At 45.7% G+C, this 23,166-nt stretch overlaps 1 protein-coding gene across 1 annotated transcript in view; it reads left to right on the plus strand.

The window, feature by feature from the left end:
* The window catches only part of DNAH8 (dynein axonemal heavy chain 8), a 593,387-nt gene that overhangs the window by 529,558 nt on the left and 40,663 nt on the right, over positions 1–23,166 (plus strand). Inside the window, exons 78-81 of the mRNA XM_075338922.1 lie at positions 2,709–2,830; positions 8,574–8,692; positions 10,203–10,405; positions 18,765–18,838. Coding sequence (XP_075195037.1) covers positions 2,709–2,830; positions 8,574–8,692; positions 10,203–10,405; positions 18,765–18,838 — 518 coding nt within the window. The remainder of the gene's footprint in view (positions 1–2,708; positions 2,831–8,573; positions 8,693–10,202; positions 10,406–18,764; positions 18,839–23,166) is intronic.

Genomic DNA, 23,166 nt, shown 5'->3' on the forward strand with positions numbered 1-23,166 from the left:
TCAACTTTTCATGTGAAACAGCAAAGAATTTGGTACCGATACACTTGCAGCACTCGCCATCTCTATCCAAAGCCCTAACAAACGGTTTAATAAGTCCAAATGTTATATGCATTGGCGGGAGCATCTCTGTCTGAGGAGTGACAAGTGCTCCATTCTTGTATTCTTTTCTCCGATCATACATTTCTCTTTAGCGGGCCGTCCTTTCCTTGTATCATGTTCTGCCTTCACCAGGACATTTTGTGTATTCGCTTTGTTGTTCTAGAAGAATCGACATAACCTTCAGGTTGCCACATAAAATCCATCGATGATCATTATGTTTGATTTTTTGGAGAATGGATCTGATGCATTCATAAGTTTCTTTCGTATATACCGAGTGAGCAATAGGAATGGGAGCTAGGGTACTGCCATTGTGAAGAACACACACTTTAGACTTCTGTTTGAACTGTCAATAAAAAATCTTTATTCTTCAGTGAAATAACTATCACATCCTATTGACTTCATAGGTCCTTTGACGTACAAGCTCCTCATCCATATGGAAATATTTCAGATCTTTCTCTCTGTTTCGATACATAAATGTGGCACTGGGAGTCAGCAGCTCTCTCCGCACCATTGACACTCCAAAGGGGAGAACTTTTTTTTCTAATCCATAGCCCACTGTTTTAGGTTTTCAACACATGTCCTGTGGAGCCTAAGGTTTTTTCCTAGTCACCCAATATAACCCCAAAATATGCATAATAATCTTTACACACAATATCAAATATATTTGTTCTGTGTTTGGGAGTTGTAAAACAATCCCAAGTGTAACAAAATATATCAGGATCCTACCTGCACCGTCCACAAACTCTGAGTGTTGCATGACCCCAACAGAAACCATTTTAGGGCCATGTTCACACATTCAGTATTTGGTCAGTAGTTTAACCAAGAATTTATAAGCCAAAACCAGGAGTGGGTGATGAATGCAGAAGTGGTGCCCGTGTTTCTATTATACTTTTCTTCCGATTGTTCCGCTACAAATACTGGTGTAAACAACTCACCAAATACTCAGTTTGTGAATGTGGCCGAACATAGTTGAATTTGCTGCGATTTGTAAGCCTCTTAAACATTTGACTGCTGCCTTCTGTTTTCTCGCTGCTTATTGTCACGCAACAAGCGTGGCGAGCGTGTTCAGACCAATTGAAGTCTGACACCCAACGAAAATTGCACCTTAACAATAAAACAGACAATGAGGAACACCAGGGAACTAACAGTGGGGCCTGGCACTATTGATAGGGTAGATGGACACCTCCTATCATCCTCACCTGTAGCTGTGCCTACTCTCCTAGCTAGTCTCTATACAGTCTCCTCAACTGTAGCCGAGCAGCATCCTGGGAAACCCTATAGATGCCCTGACTAGTGAGAGGCAGGTGAGGTTCACTAGACGCACCACTGCACTAATAAGACAGCAGAGTAGAGGAAAAAATCAGGGGATAAACAACCAAAATGAAAGGATATGACTTCAGGAGAATTCACAGCAGCTCCTTCCACCAAAGCGGCTAGCATACAAATGGCTTTGTATAATCAGCAAAGCATGCTGGGAGACCTTGCCATATAAACCTAAGAGGGTGTGTCTACAAAGCAGGTGCAGCTGACCTTACCTGCAGGAGAGCTGCTGGCAGAAAGACTGGCATTACCTGCTTCAGAACCAAAGGAAACAAAACCACATTTAAATGCAGTGTCCCTGATAGAGATAAGGGGCTCCAGTCCTAAAGATGCCACTAGTCTCCAAATATAGGGAGATGGCCATGACAGTCGTGACACTTATAGAGCCATGACATGTTGAAGCTGGTAATTTTTAACTGCTGATTAAGCAGTCTTCCTGTTAGTTATACCAATTGCATATTCAGCATTTCTTCTTGTGTATTCAGCATATCTAAATAATATAATTATATATAATGTTACATTTTACTGTAAGAGTTCGTTAATAAATAGCATTTTCCAGAAAACAGCATGTGCCTGTAGGACACCCATGTAATTTTTGGACTCAGTACAACAAAATTCATGAAGATCACATTATATCTTGTAGTTAGTAAAATTGATGTAGAGCAGTGAAATCACTCCAGGGGGCGCTGGTGTACATTGCCAAAAAAATGTTGAGACTTTCCAAAATGTTGCAAATTAATACCGTATTTTTCGAACTCGGACCATAAGACGCACCCTGGTTTTAGAGGAGGAAAATAGGAAAATTATTATTTTATTTTTTTTAAGCAAAAAATGTGGTCCTGACACCCTGTTATGGTGCGAGGATCTGCTGCTGACACTGTTATGGGGGTAATGTCACCAAATTCTCTACTAAGGTACCCCATCCTGGTAATGATCCTCCTGCCTTGTATACTATCCCCATCCTTGTATATATAGCCCCCATCCTGATAAATACCCCCATCCTGATAAGTTAAAACATCGCCTATGACATCAATATTGCACATTAGATGACGTCATTTGCAAACCCTCTGTAGTGTGAATCCGCCCGGGACGTGGACGCAGCACAGCTGTGCACATTTCATTGTGGAAACGCTGTTGTTTCCTGCCGATATCCACATATAAGTTCAGGTGCTGCTGTCGTCTGTTTCCGCTGCGGCTTGAGGATGAGATTCTATGACGTGTTTTCTCTTGTAGATTTGCTTCTTCTGTTCACCTCATTTGTAAAGCGTCCTGTTGTGATTCCTTTGTAGGTGGAGCGGCTCTTGACCTGAAGTCTTGTCCTCCGAAGCCTTTCAAGTGGATCCTTGACACGACCTGGCTCAACCTTGTCCAACTGAGCAAATTATCTCAGTTTTCAGAGCTGTTGACGCAGGTATTGCTTTGTGGATTGTAACGCGCTGTGTAATACAAGCTGGGATCCAGGACGTGGTGATCTGTCTGACCAGGATCTCTACACACAGAACAGAGGAAGGGAGGAAACAAAAAACAGATGACAAATCACAATGTAAATGATAGCAGTGAAAGGGCACACAGGACCCCAGAGCACCCGCACTGCGGCGACTGATACACTGAATATAACCTAAGCCCACATTCACACATGGAGGCGTTATGTCAAAGGTTGGGAATATTTCACGGTCCATGTACGGACTACAATATCTGGTCTCACCTCGGGTCTCCTGGCCTGAACTTGCAGCCTTTATAGGTATATTTGTAGCTGTTAGTTTGGGTCAGGAGAACCAAAGCTGATCGGGAAGTCATGGTCCATACGAGGTGAAGTGTGGACATGTGAAGCCAGCCTGATTGACCCATCTTATCTTATACATGATTTCACTTCAAGTCCTATTTTTTAATACTTTAAGTGTCCGGGGTTTTTAGCCACTTCATTCCCTATAGAGTTACTAGATGCAAATGGGGGTCCCAAGCAGGGACCCTCCTCTATTGTGATGAACTGATAAGCCGCACAGTTCTGACCATTGTTCTCTGGAATACTGTGCGATATATATAGGTGTAGTCTCAGGATCCTATTTTCTGGAGCCACCTTTCTCCTGGCTTCTCGCTTGCTCTGGATGATTGACAGCTTTGGGCCAGCGGAATGGCTGAGCCGTCGGCCGGAGCTCTCTGCACAGAGGCAGCTGTAACACCGGAGGAGCGCTGAGAATGGCAATGCCTGCATATTGTATAACAGGCACCTCCGATTGACGGCAGGGTGGTCGGTAACCAAGGCAATGAGCACAACACTATATTTCTCCATTGATTATAAGGAGGGTATATACTGCGAGGTCAATTCCAAGCGCTTTGAGTTTTACCCAGTTAATAAGATACGACAACCCATTAATGGGTTCATGGCTCGTGGCACTCACCTGCTACAGTCTTTGTTCTCCAGGGGTCCCGGTGGCTGAAGTTTTTCGTCCCGCTTGTTTTTAGGGAAAGTATGAACATAATAAAAGACTTGACTAGTCCAATATTCTACTAATAGATGATAAACACTCGATGGCACAGAATGGCCCCGCGCCATTAGCAGCTCCCGTACTTGACTCTGATAGATGACGAGTCTTTTACCAGCATCAGAAGTCCATGACAACACTCCCACAGCACATTATACTGTCAGCGCGGACACAATGTGCAGGCGATGAATGCCATTAGTGATAAGAGCCATTAATGACAGCACACCTAAATAGCAAAGCCGCTGCCGCAGCTACAGTAAGTGAATCCGTGTGAAATGAGAGCGTCTTGTAGTGAAGCCTTGTACAACATTCATCTTCCTTATTCATGAGCTACGGCCGCGTCTTACAGATCTACTGACATAGAACGACTGTCCAGGCACTTCCATTACTCTTCTACCTCTACGGTGCTCTCCTCCAATCCCATCCCAAGCTGCAGTCTGAACTCGGCCCACTTCTGCTTGGACCGGCAGACACAACACATAAGTACGTCCGCTAGATAATCTGAATCCTGCAGCCCCATGCAAGATTTTATCTATAACATTTATGTACAATAACTGCTTAGATTTTTTTTGTATGGTGTCAATGCATCTAAAGCAAAACAATAGTTTTGTAAATGGTTTGATTTTGTGTATACAGCTCCTATGCAAAGCAATGTGTCTCCATATACAACCCCTGTGTGAGGTCAGAACCCGCAATCCAGGCTGTTTTGTTCCCATCGGTCTCTTCTTAGTAACCTGCAGACCATAGAAGAACATATAAAAAGTGGCATGTCTGCAGGCTCGGACTACATCGGACCTGTGTGCACGCTGCAGCCATCAAGACACAGATCTGCATAGCAGCAAACCATAGAAGAGCGCACAACAAGCGGCATGTCTGCAGGCTCGGACTACACCGGACCTGTGTGCACGCTGCAGCCATCCAGACACAGATCTGCATAGCAGCAAACCATAGAAGAGCGCACAACAAGCGGCATGTCTGCAGGCTCGGACTACACCAGACCTGTGTGCACGCTGCAACCATTCAGACACAGGTCTCCATAGCAGCAAACCATAGAAGAGCGCACAACAAGCGGCATGTCTGCAGGCTCGGACTACATCGGACCTGTGTGCACGCTGCAGCCATCCAGACACAGATCTGCATAGCAGCAAACCATAGAAGAGCGCACAACAAGCGGCATGTCTGCAGGCTCGGACTACACCGGACCTGTGTGCATGCTGCAGCCATCCAGACACAGGTCTGTATAGCAGCAAACCATAGAAGAGCGCACAAAAAGTGACACATCTGCAGGCTCGGACTACACCGGACCTGTGTGCACGCTGCAGCCATCCAGACACAGGTCTACATAGCAGCAAACCATAGAAGAGCGCACAAAAAGTGCCACATCTGCAGGCTAGGACTACACCGGACCTGTGTGCACGCTGCAGCCATCAAGACACAGATCAGTATAGCGCAAACCATAGAAGAGCGCACAACAAGCGGCATGTCTGCAGGCTCAGACTACGCCGGACCTGTGTGCATGCTGCAGCCATTCAGACACAGGTCTGCATAGCAGCAAACCATAGAAGAGCGCACAACAAGCGGCATGTCTGCAGGCTCGGACTACATCGGACCTGTTTGCACGCTGCAGCCATCAAGACACAGATCTGCATAGCAGCAAACCATAGAAGAGCGCACAACAAGCGGCATGTCTGCAGGCTCGGACTACACCGGACCTGTGTGCACGCTGCAGCCATCCAGACACAGATCTGCATAGCAGCAAACCATAGACGAGCGCACAACAAGCGGCATGTCTGCAGGCTCGGACTACATCGGACCTGTGTGCACGCTGCAGCCATCCAGACACAGATCTGCATAGCAGCAAACCATAGAAGAGCGCACAACAAGCGGCATGTCTGCAGGCTCGGACTACACCGGACCTGTGTGCATGCTGCAGCCATCCAGACACAGGTCTGTATAGCAGCAAACCATAGAAGAGCGCACAAAAAGTGACACATCTGCAGGCTCGGACTACACCGGACCTGTGTGCACGCTGCAGCCATCCAGACACAGGTCTACATAGCAGCAAACCATAGAAGAGCGCACAAAAAGTGCCACATCTGCAGGCTAGGACTACACCGGACCTGTGTGCACGCTGCAGCCATCAAGACACAGATCAGTATAGCAGCAAACAATAGAAGAGCGCACAAAAAGTGCCACGTCTGCAGGCTCGGACTACACCGGACCTGTGTGCACGCTGCAGCCATCCAGACACAGATCTGCATAGCAGCAAACCATAGAAGAGCGCACAACAAGCGGCATGTCTGCAGGCTCAGATTACACCGGACCTGTGTGCACGCTGCAACCATCCAGACACAGATCTGCACAATGGGTGCAATATGAGGAATTAACCCCTCAATCAGGACTGTTTGATGTTGGTTTATTTTTTATTTTATATTAGATGCACTTGAACAGTATAAAAAAAAACTCAACCAAAGCTTAAGAGAAGCAGAGGATTTAATAACTTAGTGAGAGCGCTGATCCTGGTAGAAATAAGGAAATATTCAGCACACAATGTCACATGCAGATGAGGGCAAATGTTCTTAAAGGGGTTCTCCAGTGTTTGGCTAAAAGAGCCACATGTGTGCGTCCTCGCTCTGTACAAGGAAACTGAGGCCACACGCGTCTAGTCAGATAGTGTCCAGAAATATGAGAATCCCATACCTGTGGTCATGTGACGGCGTGCAGTGCGCACATGGGGAAGATTCAGAAGTCTGCAGTCACATAGACCACCTGAGACTATTAGCAAAGCACCGAACAACCCCTTTAATGGGAGATCACTGATACATTGTTTACAAAACTGTCCTGGAGAAATAACGTACAGTTTCTAGTCCTGTCCATACAGTCTGACGTATCAGGGCCGCGCAGCTTGTGACAGAGCAGGCCGGGATCACTGGAAGGCTGATGCTTTCTCTTAGGGAAGGTGCACAAGGCATCTGTGCTCTGCGCCTATAGTAAACGTCAGGAGCTTTGCTGACATATACCGTAACATTGCCATAGGCCACCATTCACCAAACAAAGGCTAAACAGTGTGTTCCCCTCCATCTCCCACTGCAGCTGAAGACAGATCCTCCATAGACTTGTGAAGGCCGGGCTCTCCGCAGACTGGTATCTGCCTCCATTCCAGCAATGTACACACACAATATGGAGGAGAACGGTCCTTAATCTATGGTTTGTGGTGAATTCATGAACATCCGTTATATTGATGTGATGACTTTTTATACATGCGTTCCCCACATTGCCGGTCTCCACTAATGAGATGGGGTGAGGTCTGGACATAAGAGCAGTTTGGTGTGTGTGAATACGGACATTCTGGGCTTTATCAGCTGTGGCTACAAATCTTCATTGTGTATCCACCAGTATCCTATATTCGGGCGACATTGTGACCCCTTATAAATCACACTTTATGAAAAAAGGGGAGTGTTGCATAACAAAGTCATATAACCCTTTAAAATACAAATTTATTGGTTTCTGATTAAAAATATCCACAAACCCTGTGCAATTATAGAAGAAAAGAAAGGGAGGAGGGTAAAGTTCTCACCCTATCCGATATACCTCCCTCCTGTCCACTACCTACCGCGGGGGTTGGCACCCTGATGCTGACGGAAATGGCCACTCAACGGTGGCTGTCCCTATGGATTCCCTAGTAGGCCCTCAAAGCAGTCATGAAAAATAGGGCAAGGGATAAAAGGGTATGTTTGTGTGGATGGGGGCGTGCTTCTGCGGGGGGGGGGGCGGGATGGGGTGGATTGGGTGTATATATATACATTATATAAGGATACCTCAATCTATTAGGTCTCCCCTCCTTATCCAGACATCATGCTATCCTGATAACGATTGGCAGGTTATATATAAAGCCTCCTGATGATCCGCTAATGAAGAAACGCGTTGAGGCATTTCTGAGGCATCTCTGGGACGCACATGTGACTCCTTGCACGATAAGTGTTTGACTACGTCCTCTTCATTAATTTGTTTGCCCCGTACTCGGTTGCACTTTATTACGCATTTGCACTTTGATATGCATTGACACTTTACCATAAGTCTGGTTTTCTGAAGCGTGTGAGCTGTTTGACCAATTGCACTTTATTTGCTCTGGAAGCCGGGCTTTGAATATACTTTTTGCACATTATATTGCATTATGCACTTTAATTTGATGACTGTTTGCACTTTATCAAATATGCGTATTAAGTTGCCATCTAAGCATTAGCTTTATGCACCTAGTCACTTTTGATACCCCTGGTCTTTAATCATTCCAGGGTGTGTCAGGGCCATTTGAGGATAGTCTGAGTCCGGTGGTTACGTGTGCTTGTCCTAATTTTCCTGTCCTCTAGTTTGAATGTGCCCTACCCTTTTATCCCTTGCCCTATTTTTCATGACTGCTTTGAGGGCCTACTAGGGAATCCATAGGGACAGCGACTGTTGAGTGGGGGCGCCATTTCCGTCAGCATCAGGGTGCCAACCCCTGCGGTAGGTAGTGGACAGGAGGGAGGTATATCGGATAGGGTTAGAACGTTACCCTCCTCCCTTTCTTTTCTTCTATAATTGCACAGGGTTTGTGGATATTTTTAATCAGAAACCAATAAATTTGTATTTTAAAGGGTTATATACCTTATAAATCACTCCCTGTAATTACAGGTGACCTGGAATGAAAGAGGCTGGAGGAATTGGTTTGACCGTGAAAGCCCTGAAGAAGAAATTATTCCTAATGGTTACAGCAAATCCCTGGATAGTTTCCATAGACTCCTACTGATCAGGTACAGAGGCCTCTATAATACCTGCACTTCTTATATCACTAGTTCTGTGCAAGACACACAAGCCATCGTACAGTGGATGCATGCCGCAGCTGTGAAGTGACTGATGACCACAGCACCGCTCAGCCGCTGCCATATTACGTTTGTAGGAGGAAAGCCATATTGCCCGCAGAGCCATATATGCGGTATAAAGTGATGCATGGTTTTATTTGTGAAACAGCTGATTCCCTGCAGCCAGGAGTGTCCTGTGGAAGTGCAAACACAGATAAGGCATTCGAGGGACATAGCAGTGTACAATGATGATCAGCCATGCACTGGACAGGTGATATCTGGTGTCAGACAGGTGCAATCGCCCACCCTAGCCTCCGATCCAGACATAGTGTATGGCACTGAGACGGCCGAAGCTCAGCGCTCCCGCAGTGTACAGTCTTCACCCCCAGAAATAAAATATTCTTATGCGGCCACAGGAGCTTTCTGACAATTAGTGGGGTCTCAGCAGTGATCTAAAAGCGCTCACCTATGCAGTGGATAAGGTGTAATTTTAGTTCCTTATAACACCTCTTTAAGCCATGTAGATTTCTTAGAGCAGAGCTGCCGGCCCCTATTGTAACTAGAGGTGGGGGTCACTGGAAAGCGTTTGTGAAGCATTGTATTACCTCTGACTCCCCGATAGGCACCGTGTGTTACCTCTCAGGCTACAGCTGCACCCGCTGAGGGGAGGTCGGCTGTAATTCTGGCTTTCAGCCTCTGGATTTACACATGACTGTTTTCTTTTACTGACAGCAAACAGAGATCCTGAAATGATGAGGAATTGATTTACATAAGACTGGATGCGCCCTATAAGCATAATAGAGTGTGATGTGATATCCGACAACTCCAGCCAAGTATTACTTAAGGCCACTTAACACACAGCGACATCGCTAGCGATGTCGCTGCCGATTGCACCTGCCCCCGTCGTTTGTGCGTCACGGGCAAATCGCCGCCCGTGGCGCACAATATCGTTAGTCCCAGTCACACGGACTTACCTGCCTAGCGACGTCGCTGTGGCCGGCAAACCGCCTCCTTTCTAAGGGGGCAGTTTGTGCGACGTCACACAGGCGGCCAATAGAAGAGGAGGGGCGGAGAGCAGCCGAAGGAAAGACACGCCCACCTCGTTGCCGGAGGACACAGGTACGGTGTTGGTCGTCGTTCCCGAGGTGTCACACGTAGCGATGTGTGCTGCCTCAGGAACGACCAACAACCTGCATCCAAAAGCAGCAACGATTTTTGAGATTAGAACGACGTGTCAACGATTAGGTGAGTATTTTTGATCATTAGCGGTCGTTCGTACGTTTCACACGCAACAACGTCGCTAATGAGGCCGGATGTGCGTCACGAAATCTGTGACTCCAACGACATATCGTTAGCGATGTCGTTGCGTGTAAAGCGGCCTTTACACAATGTGAAGTACTAAGCATTATCCTAGTGATGTCTTCTTACACCGTGCCGTCATCTGTTCTCACCCACATAACAGGGCTTGGTGTCCGGACCGCACTCTGCCACAAGCTCGCAAATACATCAGAAAGTCATTAAACCTAAAGTACACAGAACCCATCATTCTTAACCTTGCCAGGACTTGGGAAGAAAGCAGCTCTCGCACTCCACTCATCTGCCTTCTCTCTAGGGGCGAGGACCCAACAAATCAAATTGATGCACTTGCCAAGAAGCTGAAATTTGGTAAGATCTCCAGGGATGGAGTTGCTAATAGTGGATGTTACAGAAGAGATGAGGTATACGGGTCATACACAGTATATAGGAGTGCTGAGAAGAGGTATACGGGTCATACACAGTATATAGGATTGCTGAGAAGAGGTATACGGGTCATACACAGTATATAGGAGTGCTGAGAAGAGGTATACGGGTCATACACAGTATATAGGAGAGCTGAGAAGAGTTACACAGGCCATATACAATTTATAGGAGACCTGAGAAGAGGTGTATGGATCATATACAATATATAGGAGAGCTGAGAAGAGGTATACGGGTTATACACAGTATATAGAAGAGGTTTTACGGGTCATACATGGTACTGTATATAGGGGTGCTGAGAAGAGTTATACAGGCCATATACAATATATAGGAGACCTGAGAAGAGGTATATGGGTCATACACGGTATATAGGAGAGCTGAGAACAGGTATGCAGGAGAGCCCGAAATGAGGTATATTGTATACACTGTATAAAGGAGGTCCAATAATAGGTATACAGGTCAAAAAATGTATATAGGAGAGCTGAGAAGAGGTATATGTGTCATACATGGTATATAGAGGAAGTGAGAAGAGGTATACTGGTCGAGGTGAGAATAAGCATACAGTCAAGGCCAAAAGTTTTGAAAATGACATCAAAATGCTATTTTCACATGATCTGTTCCCTCTGGTGTTTAATTGTGTTTGTCTGATGGTTACATCACATACAGAAATATAATTGCAATCATATTATGAGACCAGAAGGTTCTATTGACAGTTACAATGAGTTAATGCTGCAAGTCAGTATTTGCAGTGTTGACCCTTCTTCTTCAGGACCTCTGCAATTCTCCCTGGCAGCTCTCAATCACCTTCTGGAGCAAATCCTGACTGATCGCGGTCCATTCTTGCATAAGCAATACTTGCATTTTGCCAGAATTTGTTGGTTTTTGTTTGTCCACCCGTCTCTTGATGATTGCCCACAAGTTCTCAATGGGATTAAGATCTGGGGAGTTTCCAGGCCATGGACCCAAAATCTCTATGTTTTGTTCCATGAGCCATTTAGTGATCCCCTTTGCTTATGGCAAGGTGCTCCATCATGCTGGAAAAGGCATTGTTGGGGCCAAACTGCTCTTGGACAGTTGGAGAAGTTGCTCTTGGAGGACATTCTGGTGCCATTCTTTATTCATGGCTGTGTTTTTAGGCAAGACTGTGAGTGGTGCGATTCCCTTGGCTGAGAAGCAGCCCCACACATGAATGGTTTCCGGATGCTTAACAGTTGGCATGAGACAAGACTGGTGGTAGCGTCACCTCTTCTTCTCCTAATAAGCTGTTTTCCAGATGTCCCAAACAATCGAAAAGGGGATTCCTCTGAGAAAATGACTTTACCCCAGTCCTCAGCAGTCCACTCCCTGCACCTTCTGCAGAATATCAGTCGGTCCCTGAGTTTTTTTCTGGAGAGAAGTGGCTTCTTTGCTGCCCTCCTTCAAACCAGGCCTTGCTCCAGCAGTCTCCGCCTCACAGTGCGTACAGAAGCACTCACACCAGCCTGCGGCCATTGCTGCGCTAGCTCGGCACTGCTGGTAGTCCCATCCCGCAGCTGAAACTGTTTTAAGATACGGTCCTGGCGTTTGTTGGTCCTTCTTGGGCGCCCTGGAGCCTTTTTGGCAACAATGGAAGCTCTCTCCTTGAAGTTCTTGATGATGCGATAGATTGTTGACTGAGGTGCAATCTTTGTAGCTGCGATACTCTTCCCTGTTAGGCCATTTTTGTGCAGAGCAATGATGGCTGCACGTGTTTCTTTAGCGATAACCATGGTTAACTGAAGAGAAACAATGATACCAAGCACCAGCCTCCTTTTAAAGTGTCCAGTGGTGTCATTCTTACTTAATCATGACTGATTGATTGCCAGCCCTGTCCTCATCAACACCCACACCTGTGTTACTGGAACAATCACTAAAACAATGTTAGCTGCTCCTTTTAAGGCAGGAATGCAATGATGTTCAAAGTGTTTTGGGGGTTAAAGTTCATTTTCTTTGCCAATATTGACTTTGCAAGTAATTGCTGTTAAGCTGATCACTCTTTATGACATTCTGGAGTATATGCAAATTGCCATTAGAAAAACTTAAGCAGTAGACTTTGTAAAAATTAATATTTGTAGCATTCTCAAAACTTTTGGCCATGGCTGTACAGGTCATATACAATATATAGAAGAGGTATATGGATCATATACAATATATAGGGGAGTTGAGAATAGGCATACAGGTCATATACAATATATAGAAGAGGTACAGTCAGGGCCAGAAATATTTGGACAGTGACACAAGTTTTGGTATTTTAGCTGTTTACAAAAACATGTTCAGAAATACAATTATATATATAATATGGGCTGAAAGTGCACACTCCCAGCTTCAATATGAGAGTTTTCACATCCAAATCGGAGAAAGGGTTTAGGAATCATAGCTCTGTAATGCATAGCCTCCTCTTTTTCAAGGGACCAAAAGTAATTGGACAAGGGACTCTAAGGGCTGAAATTAACTCTGAAGGCGTCTCCCTCGTCAACCTGTAATCAATGAAGTAGTTAAAAGGTCTGGGGTTGATTACAGGTGTGTGGTTTTGCATTTGGAAGCTGTTGCTGTGACCAGACAACATGCGGTCTAAGGAACTCTCAATTGAGGTGAAGCAGAACATCCTGAGGCTGAAAAAAAAGAAAAAATCCATCAGAGAGATAGCAGACATGCTTGGAGTAGCAAAATCAACAGTCGGGTACATTCTGAGAAAAAAGGAATTGACTGGTGAGCTTGGGAACTCAAAAAGGCCTGGGCGTCCACGGATGACAACAGTGGTGGATGATCGCCGCATACTTTCTTTGGTGAAGAAGAACCCGTTCACAACATCAACTGAAGTCCAGAACACTCTCAGTGAAGTAGGTGTATCTGTCTCTAAGTCAACAGTAAAGAGAAGACTCCATGAAAGTAAATACAAAGGGTTCCCATCTAGATGCAAACCATTCATCAATTCCAAAAATAGACAGGCCAGAGTTAAATTTGCTGAAAAACACCTCATGAAGCCAGCTCAGTTCTGGAAAAGTATTCTATGGACAGATGAGACAAAGATCAACCTGTACCAGAATGATGGGAAGAAAAAAGTTTGGAGAAGAAAGGGAACGGCACATGATCCAAGGCACACCACATCCTCTGTAAAACATGGTGGAGGCAACGTGATGGCATGGGCATGCATGGCTTTCAATGGCACTGGGTCACTTGTGTTTATTGATGACATAACAGCAGACAAGAGTAGCCGGATGAATTCTGAAGTGTACCGGGATATACTTTCAGCCCAGATTCAGCCAAATGCCGCAAAGTTGATCGGACGGCGCTTCATAGTACAGATGGACAATGACCCCAAGCATACAGCCAAAGCTACCCAGGAGTTCATGAGTGCAAAAAAGTGGAACATTCTGCAATGGCCAAGTCAATCACCAGATCTTAACCCAATTGAGCATGCATTTCACTTGCTCAAATCCAGACTTAAGACGGAAAGACCCACAAACAAGCAAGACCTGAAGGCTGCGGCTGTAAAGGCCTGGCAAAGCATTAAGAGGGAGGAAACCCAGCGTTTGGTGATGTCCATGGGTTCCAGACTTAAGGCAATGATTGCCTCCAAAAGATTCGCAACAAAATATTGAAAATAAAAATATTTTGTTTGGGTTTGGTTTATTTGTCCAATTACTTTTGACCTCCTAAAATGTGGAGTGTTTGTAAAGAAATGTGACAATTCCTACAATTTCTATCAGATATTTTTGTTCAAACCTTCAAATTAAACGTTACAATCTGCACTTGAATTCTGTTGTAGAGGTTTCATTTCAAATCCAATGTGGTGGCATGCAGAGCCCAACTCGCGAAAATTGTGTCACTGTCCAAAGATTTCTGGACCTAACTGTATATGGATCATACATGGTATATAGGAGAACCAAGAACAGGTATATGGGTCATACACGGTATATAGGAGAGCTGAGAACAGGTATATGGGTCATACACGGTATATAGGAGAGCCGAGAACAGGCATATGGGTCATATACGGTATATAGGAGAGCAGAGAACAGGCATATGGGTCATACACGGTATATAGGAGAGCGAATAATAGGCATATGGGTCATACACGGTATATAGGAGAGCCGAGAACAGGTATATGGGTCATACACGGTATATAGGAGAGCCGAGAACAGGCATATGGGTCATACACCGTATATAGGAGAGCAGAGAACAGGCATATGGGTCATACACGGTATATAGGAGAGCTGAGAACAGGCATATGGGTCATACACGGTATATAGGAGAGCTGAGAACAGGCATATGGGTCATACACGGTATATAGGAGAGCTGAGAACAGGCATATGGGTCATACACGGTATATAGGAGAGCTGAGAACAGGCATATGGGTCATACACGGTATATAGGAGAGCTGAGAACAGGCATATGGGTCATACACGGTATATAGGAGAGCTGAGAACAGGTATATGGGTCATACACGGTATATAGGAGAGCTGAGAACAGGTATATGGGTCATACACGGTATATAGGAGAGCTGAGAACAGGTATGCATATTTAATATACAACTACTCAGTTACAATTGCAGCACCCAGAATAATGTGGTGGAATTCTGGAAATCACAGGTTAAAGACAAGTTTTTGTTATTATGGAGTCTGAGCCTCGTGCAGAAATCCCGGCACTTCCGGCCTCAGCTGCTGTTACTGAGGTTATTTATTCATGGTCGTCTGAGGAAGGTTCTGCCGCTTCATGCACTTGTGCAAATCATCAGGATCCGCTGCTGGCAGCTCCTGTGTAATCACCAACAAACGATGACCCCGATGCTCGATGGAGACAAGTTTGGAGACGCTGCAGCCACGGGAACAGGTTTAGGCCACACAGGCTGCTCATAGTAATACGAGGAACCTGGTGTTGTGCTGAAAAACTGCTTTTGGGAAATGTTGAAGAAATGGCTGCACCACTGATTTTGTGATGCCCTGGACTAGTCAGGTCGTCCCAGGCAGTCACACACAACACCACACCCCCTGCCGATTAGGTGACATCAGTCATATTAAAAACCTTGTCACCACCCTCCAGGTTTGATGTCCACACCAGGGGGGCGGAGGCAGGCAGTTGGCTCCTCACACCGAGGAGTTCACAGGCCTGGAGGCAGGGAAAACACAGACAAAAGTTCAAGTTGAGAGAGCAGAGTAGTTTTGACGGTGAAGAAGGGAGGTTGAGTCCAGGGGCAGACCTGTGTCCAGGCCTGCCATAGACTACTCCGGTGGCTGGGTCGGAGCCCGTCACCTTTGGCAAGGAGGCAGACGGTGGTGGCCGCCTGCAGGAGCTGGGATTACAGCCGGTGGGACCGGGGTCGGGCGGTGGCCCGCCGGTACCAAACCGGGGAACCGATTGGAAACCGGAGCACCAGGAGGGGTACTCAGACCCAGATGAAGCCCCGAACCGACAGGGCCGAGTCAAATCAACTGATTGCGGACTGGACTTAAGGATCTATCCCACACAAGACCCATTAGAAGACAACAGCCCAACCATACAGGGTAGAGCCACCGCCAAGGCACAGAGACCCAAAGGTTCCAGCGTCTGCAGGCAAACGGGCTCCTACGGCATATACAAGTCGGGGAGCGGACTACCGGTGTCTAGGCAAAGGAGTCAAACATTTACACACAGAGGTGCAGGAGAAAGGCGGAAACCTCCATCCTATACCGGGAGAAGCTGCAGTCGGCTGCGGGCCCCGTTCATCACTCCGTTTGGTTTAACAGAGACTCGAGTGTATTGTGCCAGAGTGAGTACACCAGTGCCTTCGGGCCGCGCTGCACCGCACCAGCGTCCAACCCGCTCCCCCGCCTCAGCACCTCCCTCGGGCCCCCGGGACCATTGCTCCCCTACCCACGGAGGGGTCAACACCAAGCTGCGCAACACCGTCCCCGGGAGGCCTAGTTAACGGCAGCGGTGGTGTCCATCCATTCACCACAACCCGTGGGTGGCGTCACGAACTTACAATCCAAACCAAATAACCGCGGCCCCGGCCGTGGAACTCCTCACCCAAGTCCCCGCGTGTAGCGCCAACATCCTTGCAGAGCGACGTGACCCCCGGGTCCGTGAGAGGCTCGAGTCACCACCCGCAGTATGAGCACGGATCCGAGCGGCTCGGCGGTCGCAGCCGAGCCCGCGGGGCGGTACAATTCCACTACCAAATCAATTTTACGCCGAGTTGTTAGTCCACTAGTAGTGAAGACTAGAGGGATCCGGGTACTGTACATTGCGCTCTCACCATAATCCCAGAAATAGGACCAGTGTGACGTTCCATCATGAAGACCACTTTGTCTTTAGACCAATCTCCTGCTATCTTGCTGTCCAAAACAAAGCGAGACTCATTGCTGCAGAAAACAGACCTCCATTACAGCCTTCATTGCCATCTTGCTTTGCAACATAATCGTCATTGAGAGCGGTGACATCAGGTCACAAAGAGGCCTCAATAAGGGAACGTCAAACTGATCCTATTCCCAGGATTAGGGTGTGGGGGGTATAATGTACGATATTCGACTGTGGCCTGAACATGGTACCCTGACTTGTCTCCCCTGACTATAGCTTATCTGGACTTGTCTACCGTGGCTGCAGTGTCTCTGGACTTGTCTTCCATGGCTGCAGCTTATCTGGACTTGTCTCTTATGGCTGCAGCGCCTCCAGTCATATATCCTGTGGCTGCAGCGTCTCTGGATTTGTCTCCTGTGACCACATCATCTCCAGACTTGTCTTTCATGGCTGCAGCATATTTGGACCTGTCTCCCATGGTTGCATCATCTCTAGACTTGTCTCCCGTGGTTTCAGTGTCTCCAGACTTGTGCCATGGCTGCAGCTTATCTGGACTTGTTTTCCATGGTTGCAGCATCTCTGGACTTGTCACCTTTTGCTGTATTATCTCCAGACTTATCTCCTGTGGCTGCAGCATCTCCAGACTTGTCTCCCATGCCTGCAGCATCTCTGGATTATATTTCCTTGCTGTAGCTTCTCCGGATTTGTCTCCCCTGGCTGCAGCATCTCTGGACTTGTCTCCTCTGACTATAGCTTATCTGGACTTGTCTATCGTGGCTGTAGTGTCTCTGGACTTGTCTCCCATGGCTGTAGCATCTCTGGACTTGTCTCCCCTGACTATAGCTTATCTGGACTTGTCTATCGTGGCTGCAGTGTCTCTGGACTTGTCTCCCATGGTTGCATCATCTCTAGACTTGTCTCCCGTGGTTTCAGTGTCTCCAGACTTGTGCCATGGCTGCAGCTTATCTGGACTTGTTTTCCATGGTTGCAGCATCTCTGGACTTGTCACCTGTTGCTGTATTATCTCCAGACTTATCTCCTGTGGCTGCAGCATCTCTGGACTTGTCTCCCCTGACTATAGCTTATCTGGACTTGTCTACCGTGCCTGCAGTGTCTCTGGACACCAGGCTGCATGTTCCTCGTATTACTGTGATCAACCTGTGTGGCCTAAACCTGCACGTGTGGCTGCAGCATCCTTGGACTTGTTTCCCATGGACTGCAGTGTCTCCGGACTTGTCTTCTGTGGACTGCAGCATCTTCGGACTTGTCTCCCATCGAGCACATCGGGGAAATCATTGGTCGGGGATTACGCACAAGCTGCGAACAGTTGATCTTCATGATTACTACAAGTGCATTTAGCGGCAGATTCTTCATCAGACGACCATTAATACCCCAGCGATAGCGGCCGAGGCTGGAAGTGCCGGGATTTCTGCATGTGGCTAATACTGCAGACATTGTTCCATCCTTTGCAGATCACAAACATGTCTCCATCCTGGGAGTTCCAGAATTCCACCACGTCTCCTCCTTGGTGTTGTAATATCAATGTGAAGTAGAATGTTAAAAACGTGCAAGTAAAATATATCTTTGTACCGTGTTAGCCAGTAGAGATAAAAAAAGATTGTTTAAAAGAACAGAGAGTCCTCAGTGGTCAACCACTGAGGACTTTCTGTTCTTTTAAACAATCTTTTTTTAAAAACGTGCAACAAATTCAATAAAAAGTTAATAGAGGAGGTAAAACCTTATTCATATGCAGCAGATACAATGCGCAATATTTTTAGGCAGATTTTCCACATCCATAAGTGTCACACAATGTGCAAATTCTGGCAGTGCTCCAGGGACTGGAGAATTGGGGTACGATGAGGCACTTTCTCCTGACGACTGTAGTCAGCATCTGCTGTATTAACCGTTTATACTCTGTAGCATTTATTTTTCCTGTCTTACTCTTTGTGCTTGGTATTGTCACATGTATTAATCACTGTCTGCTCTGATAAAGGATGCAAAGCCATATCTATGGGACCAGGACAATGTGTCCCCGCACGCAGAGCCCTACAGATGTCCATGCAACAGGTGAGTCTGTGAGACGTTTCATCAGCCCTGACAATCAGCACAGGACACTGTGCAGAGGTAGCAGAGCCGGGAGGATCAAGTATGACATTTTATCTGCAGCTACTTCTGGTAACACAGTAACTATTACACTATACATTATTACTAGCGGAGCAGTGGAAGTGATTGCATACTGCAAACTAAAAAAAATGTGTTCTCTGTGAGACGAATGTATGGAGACATCACACAGATGAGGACACATGATATACAGTGATCATCCACACACATTGCACACTGCAGTATAACTTATAAGAATAGAGCCGGTATTACTACATTAAAGGCAATATACGTTAAACCTACCATATAGATAATACAGTTATATACTATTTAAACCCTGCCATGTTGTTTAAGTGCTCGTTGACACAGGCAGAGCAAAGTAAGTGATGTGTAACAGATCTGTCATAGATGGCGCAGTGCACATAGGCGGCCATGGTTCTCACAGGACGATGCAGTGCTGAGAACCATGATCGTCTGTGCTGCACAAAAGGTCAATTCATCAGGTGACCAGCAGCCGCTTTACACAGCAAGAGCATCATGAAACAAACGTTTTTAAGAGCCCTAGTTCACAATTACTTCAGTGTAAATGTAACTAAATAGTGAAATGCCCGTCAGGTGCAATCACTGTGCAGGTTCATACAATTCATTGCTCTCTGTTATCTGCCATTTTCATGCTGAGGAGGAACTGACTGTAAGTGAATGCAGATCCCCTATCATCATCCATTATGGATGTTCCCGGCTTCACTCCCGGTGTAAGGACCCAGACTCATAGCTCTAGAAAGCTATGTCCGCACTTTGCTTTTTACCTGCTTTTTTGCTGCTTTTTCTTCTGCGCTGTTTAATGCCAAAATGGTTGTGTTCTGCTTTTCAAGCAAAGTCTATGGGAATTTGGGTTTCTTGTCCGCACTATGCAGTTCACACTGCAGCCTTTTTGTGGCAGAACTTTGGTCAAAAACTCAGCTTTGCAGTGCAAAACCCAAATGGCAAAAACAACTGACATGTCAAAAGGCTGCAGTTTGAACTGCATAGTGCGGACAAGAAACCCAAATTCCCATAGACTTTGCTTGAAAAGCAGAACACAACCATTTTGGCATTAAACGCTGCAGTTGAAAAAGCAGCAAAAAAGCAGGTAAAAAGCAACGTGCGGACATAGCCTAAGGCTGTGTGCGCACTTTCCGTCGTCCTACATGCAGTTGTAAACACACGTTTTAGCCTTAATTGATTTAGCCACAGTTGCCTTTTTCAGAAATTTAGCGCAGAAAACGCATGCATATTTACCGCGTTTTAGATGCGTTTTTAGCGCTTTTTACATGCTTTTCCACCTGCGTTTTCACAGATGCGTTTTCAACATCAAGACACTGCTAAATAAAGATTAAATAGTCAAACAGAATGAAAAAAGAGAAAAAAAAGGGACAAATCTATATTAATGGGAAAAATAATGGAAAAAGATATATTTAATAAAATTATAGCGTTAATATACATTTTATCGGTAAAATAGCAATAAATGCATATTATTCTTAAATTTAATTGTCGGATTGTGTGTGTAAAGGGACATATCAAATAATTATTTTGATGTCCAAAAAGCATGCGTTTTGGTAGTCCAAAACGCATGTTTTCTGCAATGAAAAAGCAGGTAAAGCGCAGGAATTTTGATATTTCTTGCTTTTTGCTACTTCTCATTGACTTCAATGTTAACAAAACGCACCACAAATGGCAAAAACAATTGACAGGGTCCTTTTCTGAACGCATGGTTTTTGACCAAACTTATGCAAATTTTGAGATGCGTTTTGAAACGCAAAGTGCGGACAAGAAATCATGAATTCTCATTTTCTTTAATGGAAAACCAAAACGCATACATTTGGGCACAAAAACGCTGCAGTTCAAAACTGACCCTAAACGCACCTGAAACGCAGGTGAAAACTGAAAGTGCGCACATAGCCTAAGGCTTTGTGCGCACTAGAACTGTGAAGTTTCCCAAGAAAATTTCTTGAGAAACTTCTGGGAGTAGAAGATTTCCGGACCTCCGGAAAAAATCCACACCAAATCCGCATGTGGATTTGCCGCGGATTGGCTGCGAATTTGCCGCGATTTTCCCGCAGGTTGTTCCCTGCGGATTTTGCAGGCTGTACTGACGAAATTTGCAGGGTACCTGCGGAAAAGAATTGACATGCTCATTTTCTCAAGAAATTTTCTCAAGAAATTCTTCTCAAGGAAATTTATTGAGAAAAATCCGCAGTGTGCGCACAGCTATTTTTTTTCCACATAGGATTTGCTGGGAAATGTCTGCACAAAGATTGCAGACATTTCTCAAGACATTTCCGCGGCAAATCCGCGGGTAAAACATACTAGTGCGCACATAGCCTAAAGCTGTCAGTTTGGTTCGGGACTTGCATTTGTAGTATGTGCATATAATTGAGCCTGAGCCTGAACTTGTCATATACATTGAAGGAAATAAGTATTTGATCCCATGCTGATTTTGTAAGTTTGCCCACTGACAAACACATGAACAGTCTATAATTTTAAGGGTAGGTTCACTTTAATAGTGAGAGATACAATATCAAAAATAAAATCCAGAAAATCACATAGTATAAATTTATTTGCATTTTGCAGAGACAAATAAGGATTTGATCCCCTACCAACCATTAAGGGCTCATGCGCACGTAACTGCTGAATATTCTGCAGCGATTTGACAGCACATGTGCGCTTCAAATCGCTGCAGAAACACTGCATAACGCCCTGTGCGCACTAGAAAATGGAATTTTCTTAAGAAAATTCCGCAGGCTCTGAAAGATCTCCGCACCCGCGGAAAACAAAACGCACCGAAATCCGCATGCGGTTTGGTGCGATTTTGGTGCGGTTTTTCCAAGGGTTGGTACATGTGTTTTAATGCATTCAATGCAATAAAGCACATTGAAAAAAAAAAAAAAAAAGTAATTTCCTTCTGAGATAGAGGGATAGATAGATAGATATATAGATGGATGGATGGATAGATAGAGGGATAGATAGAGGGATGGATGGATGGATAGAGGGATAGATAATCAATAGATAGAGGACAGATCAATCAATAGATAGAGTCCCTGTTAGGACACACTGTAGTTCTCACGAGCGGTAATGTGTTCACATTACCGACCGTGAGAAATGACCTGTGGTTACCTCTGCAGTCTCGTTATGAGGCTGCATTCAGTACAGTGTGTCAGACGTGGCTGGATGCAAGCGTCGTGGGACCTGCGTGGATTACGCGGAGCTGTGTGTTTAGGGGGGTTTATAAAGGGGTGAAAGAGGGGGCTTTTTTATTTAAAATAAAGGATTTTTCGGTGTGTGTTTATTCACTTTACTTACGGGTTAATCATGTAAGCTGTCTCATAGACGCTGCCATGATTAAGCTTGGACTTAGTGGCAGCGATCCGCTGCCATTTAACTCCTTATTACCTGGATTGCCACCGCATCACGGCAATCAGGAAGAGCTGGGGACACTCCAGGACTGTCGCATAATGGATGCAACAGTCCTGGGGCAGCTGCGGCTGATATTCTCGGCTGCGGGGGGGGGGGCATTAACCATGGCCCTCACCCTCCCCAGCCTGAGAATACCGGGCCGCTGCTGTGTGTTTACCTCGGCTAGACGGTAAAAATACGGCGGAGACCGCTGTTTTTTTTTTTTATTTTATTTTTATATTTTACACGTTTGATTTCTATGTGCATTCTATATGTCTGTGTGTGTGTGTGTCTGATGTGTGTGTTTACTCCCTGTTCCGCTTCCTCTTCCTGTCATAATGACATCACTTGTTTGCAAAACGCAGGCAGTGATGAACATTATTTCCCGAAAAACGGTAAATACCGCAGGGAATAACTCAGGAAAACGCAGTGAACCGCACAGAATTTGCTACCTACGTTATTCTCTGCGGGATTTCACGATTATATTACAGTCAATGGAGTGAAATCCCGCAGCTACCTGCGGAAAAGAAGTGACATGCAATCGTTTTTGTTGCGGGAATCCCGCAGCAAAACATGCAGCTGTCAAAATCCGCCTAGTGCACACAGCATTTTTTTTCCCCATAGGATTTGCTGGTGAATCACTGCAGAGATGTTATGAACATTTTCTGCAGCGAAACATGCATCAAATCCGCGGGTAATCCGCAGGACATTCCGTCTAGTGCACGCAAGGCATAATGGATGCAGTTTTTTTGTAGAAAAAAGCCGATTTCATGCGCTATGGCTACTGCCCCCACCATAGACAGAGTGGGAGCTGCATCCAGAATGCACAAATTAATTGACATGCTGCTTTTATGAATGCACGG

The sequence above is a fragment of the Anomaloglossus baeobatrachus genome, chromosome 3 (genome assembly GCF_048569485.1).
Source record: "Anomaloglossus baeobatrachus isolate aAnoBae1 chromosome 3, aAnoBae1.hap1, whole genome shotgun sequence".
Lineage (NCBI taxonomy): Eukaryota > Metazoa > Chordata > Amphibia > Anura > Aromobatidae > Anomaloglossus > Anomaloglossus baeobatrachus.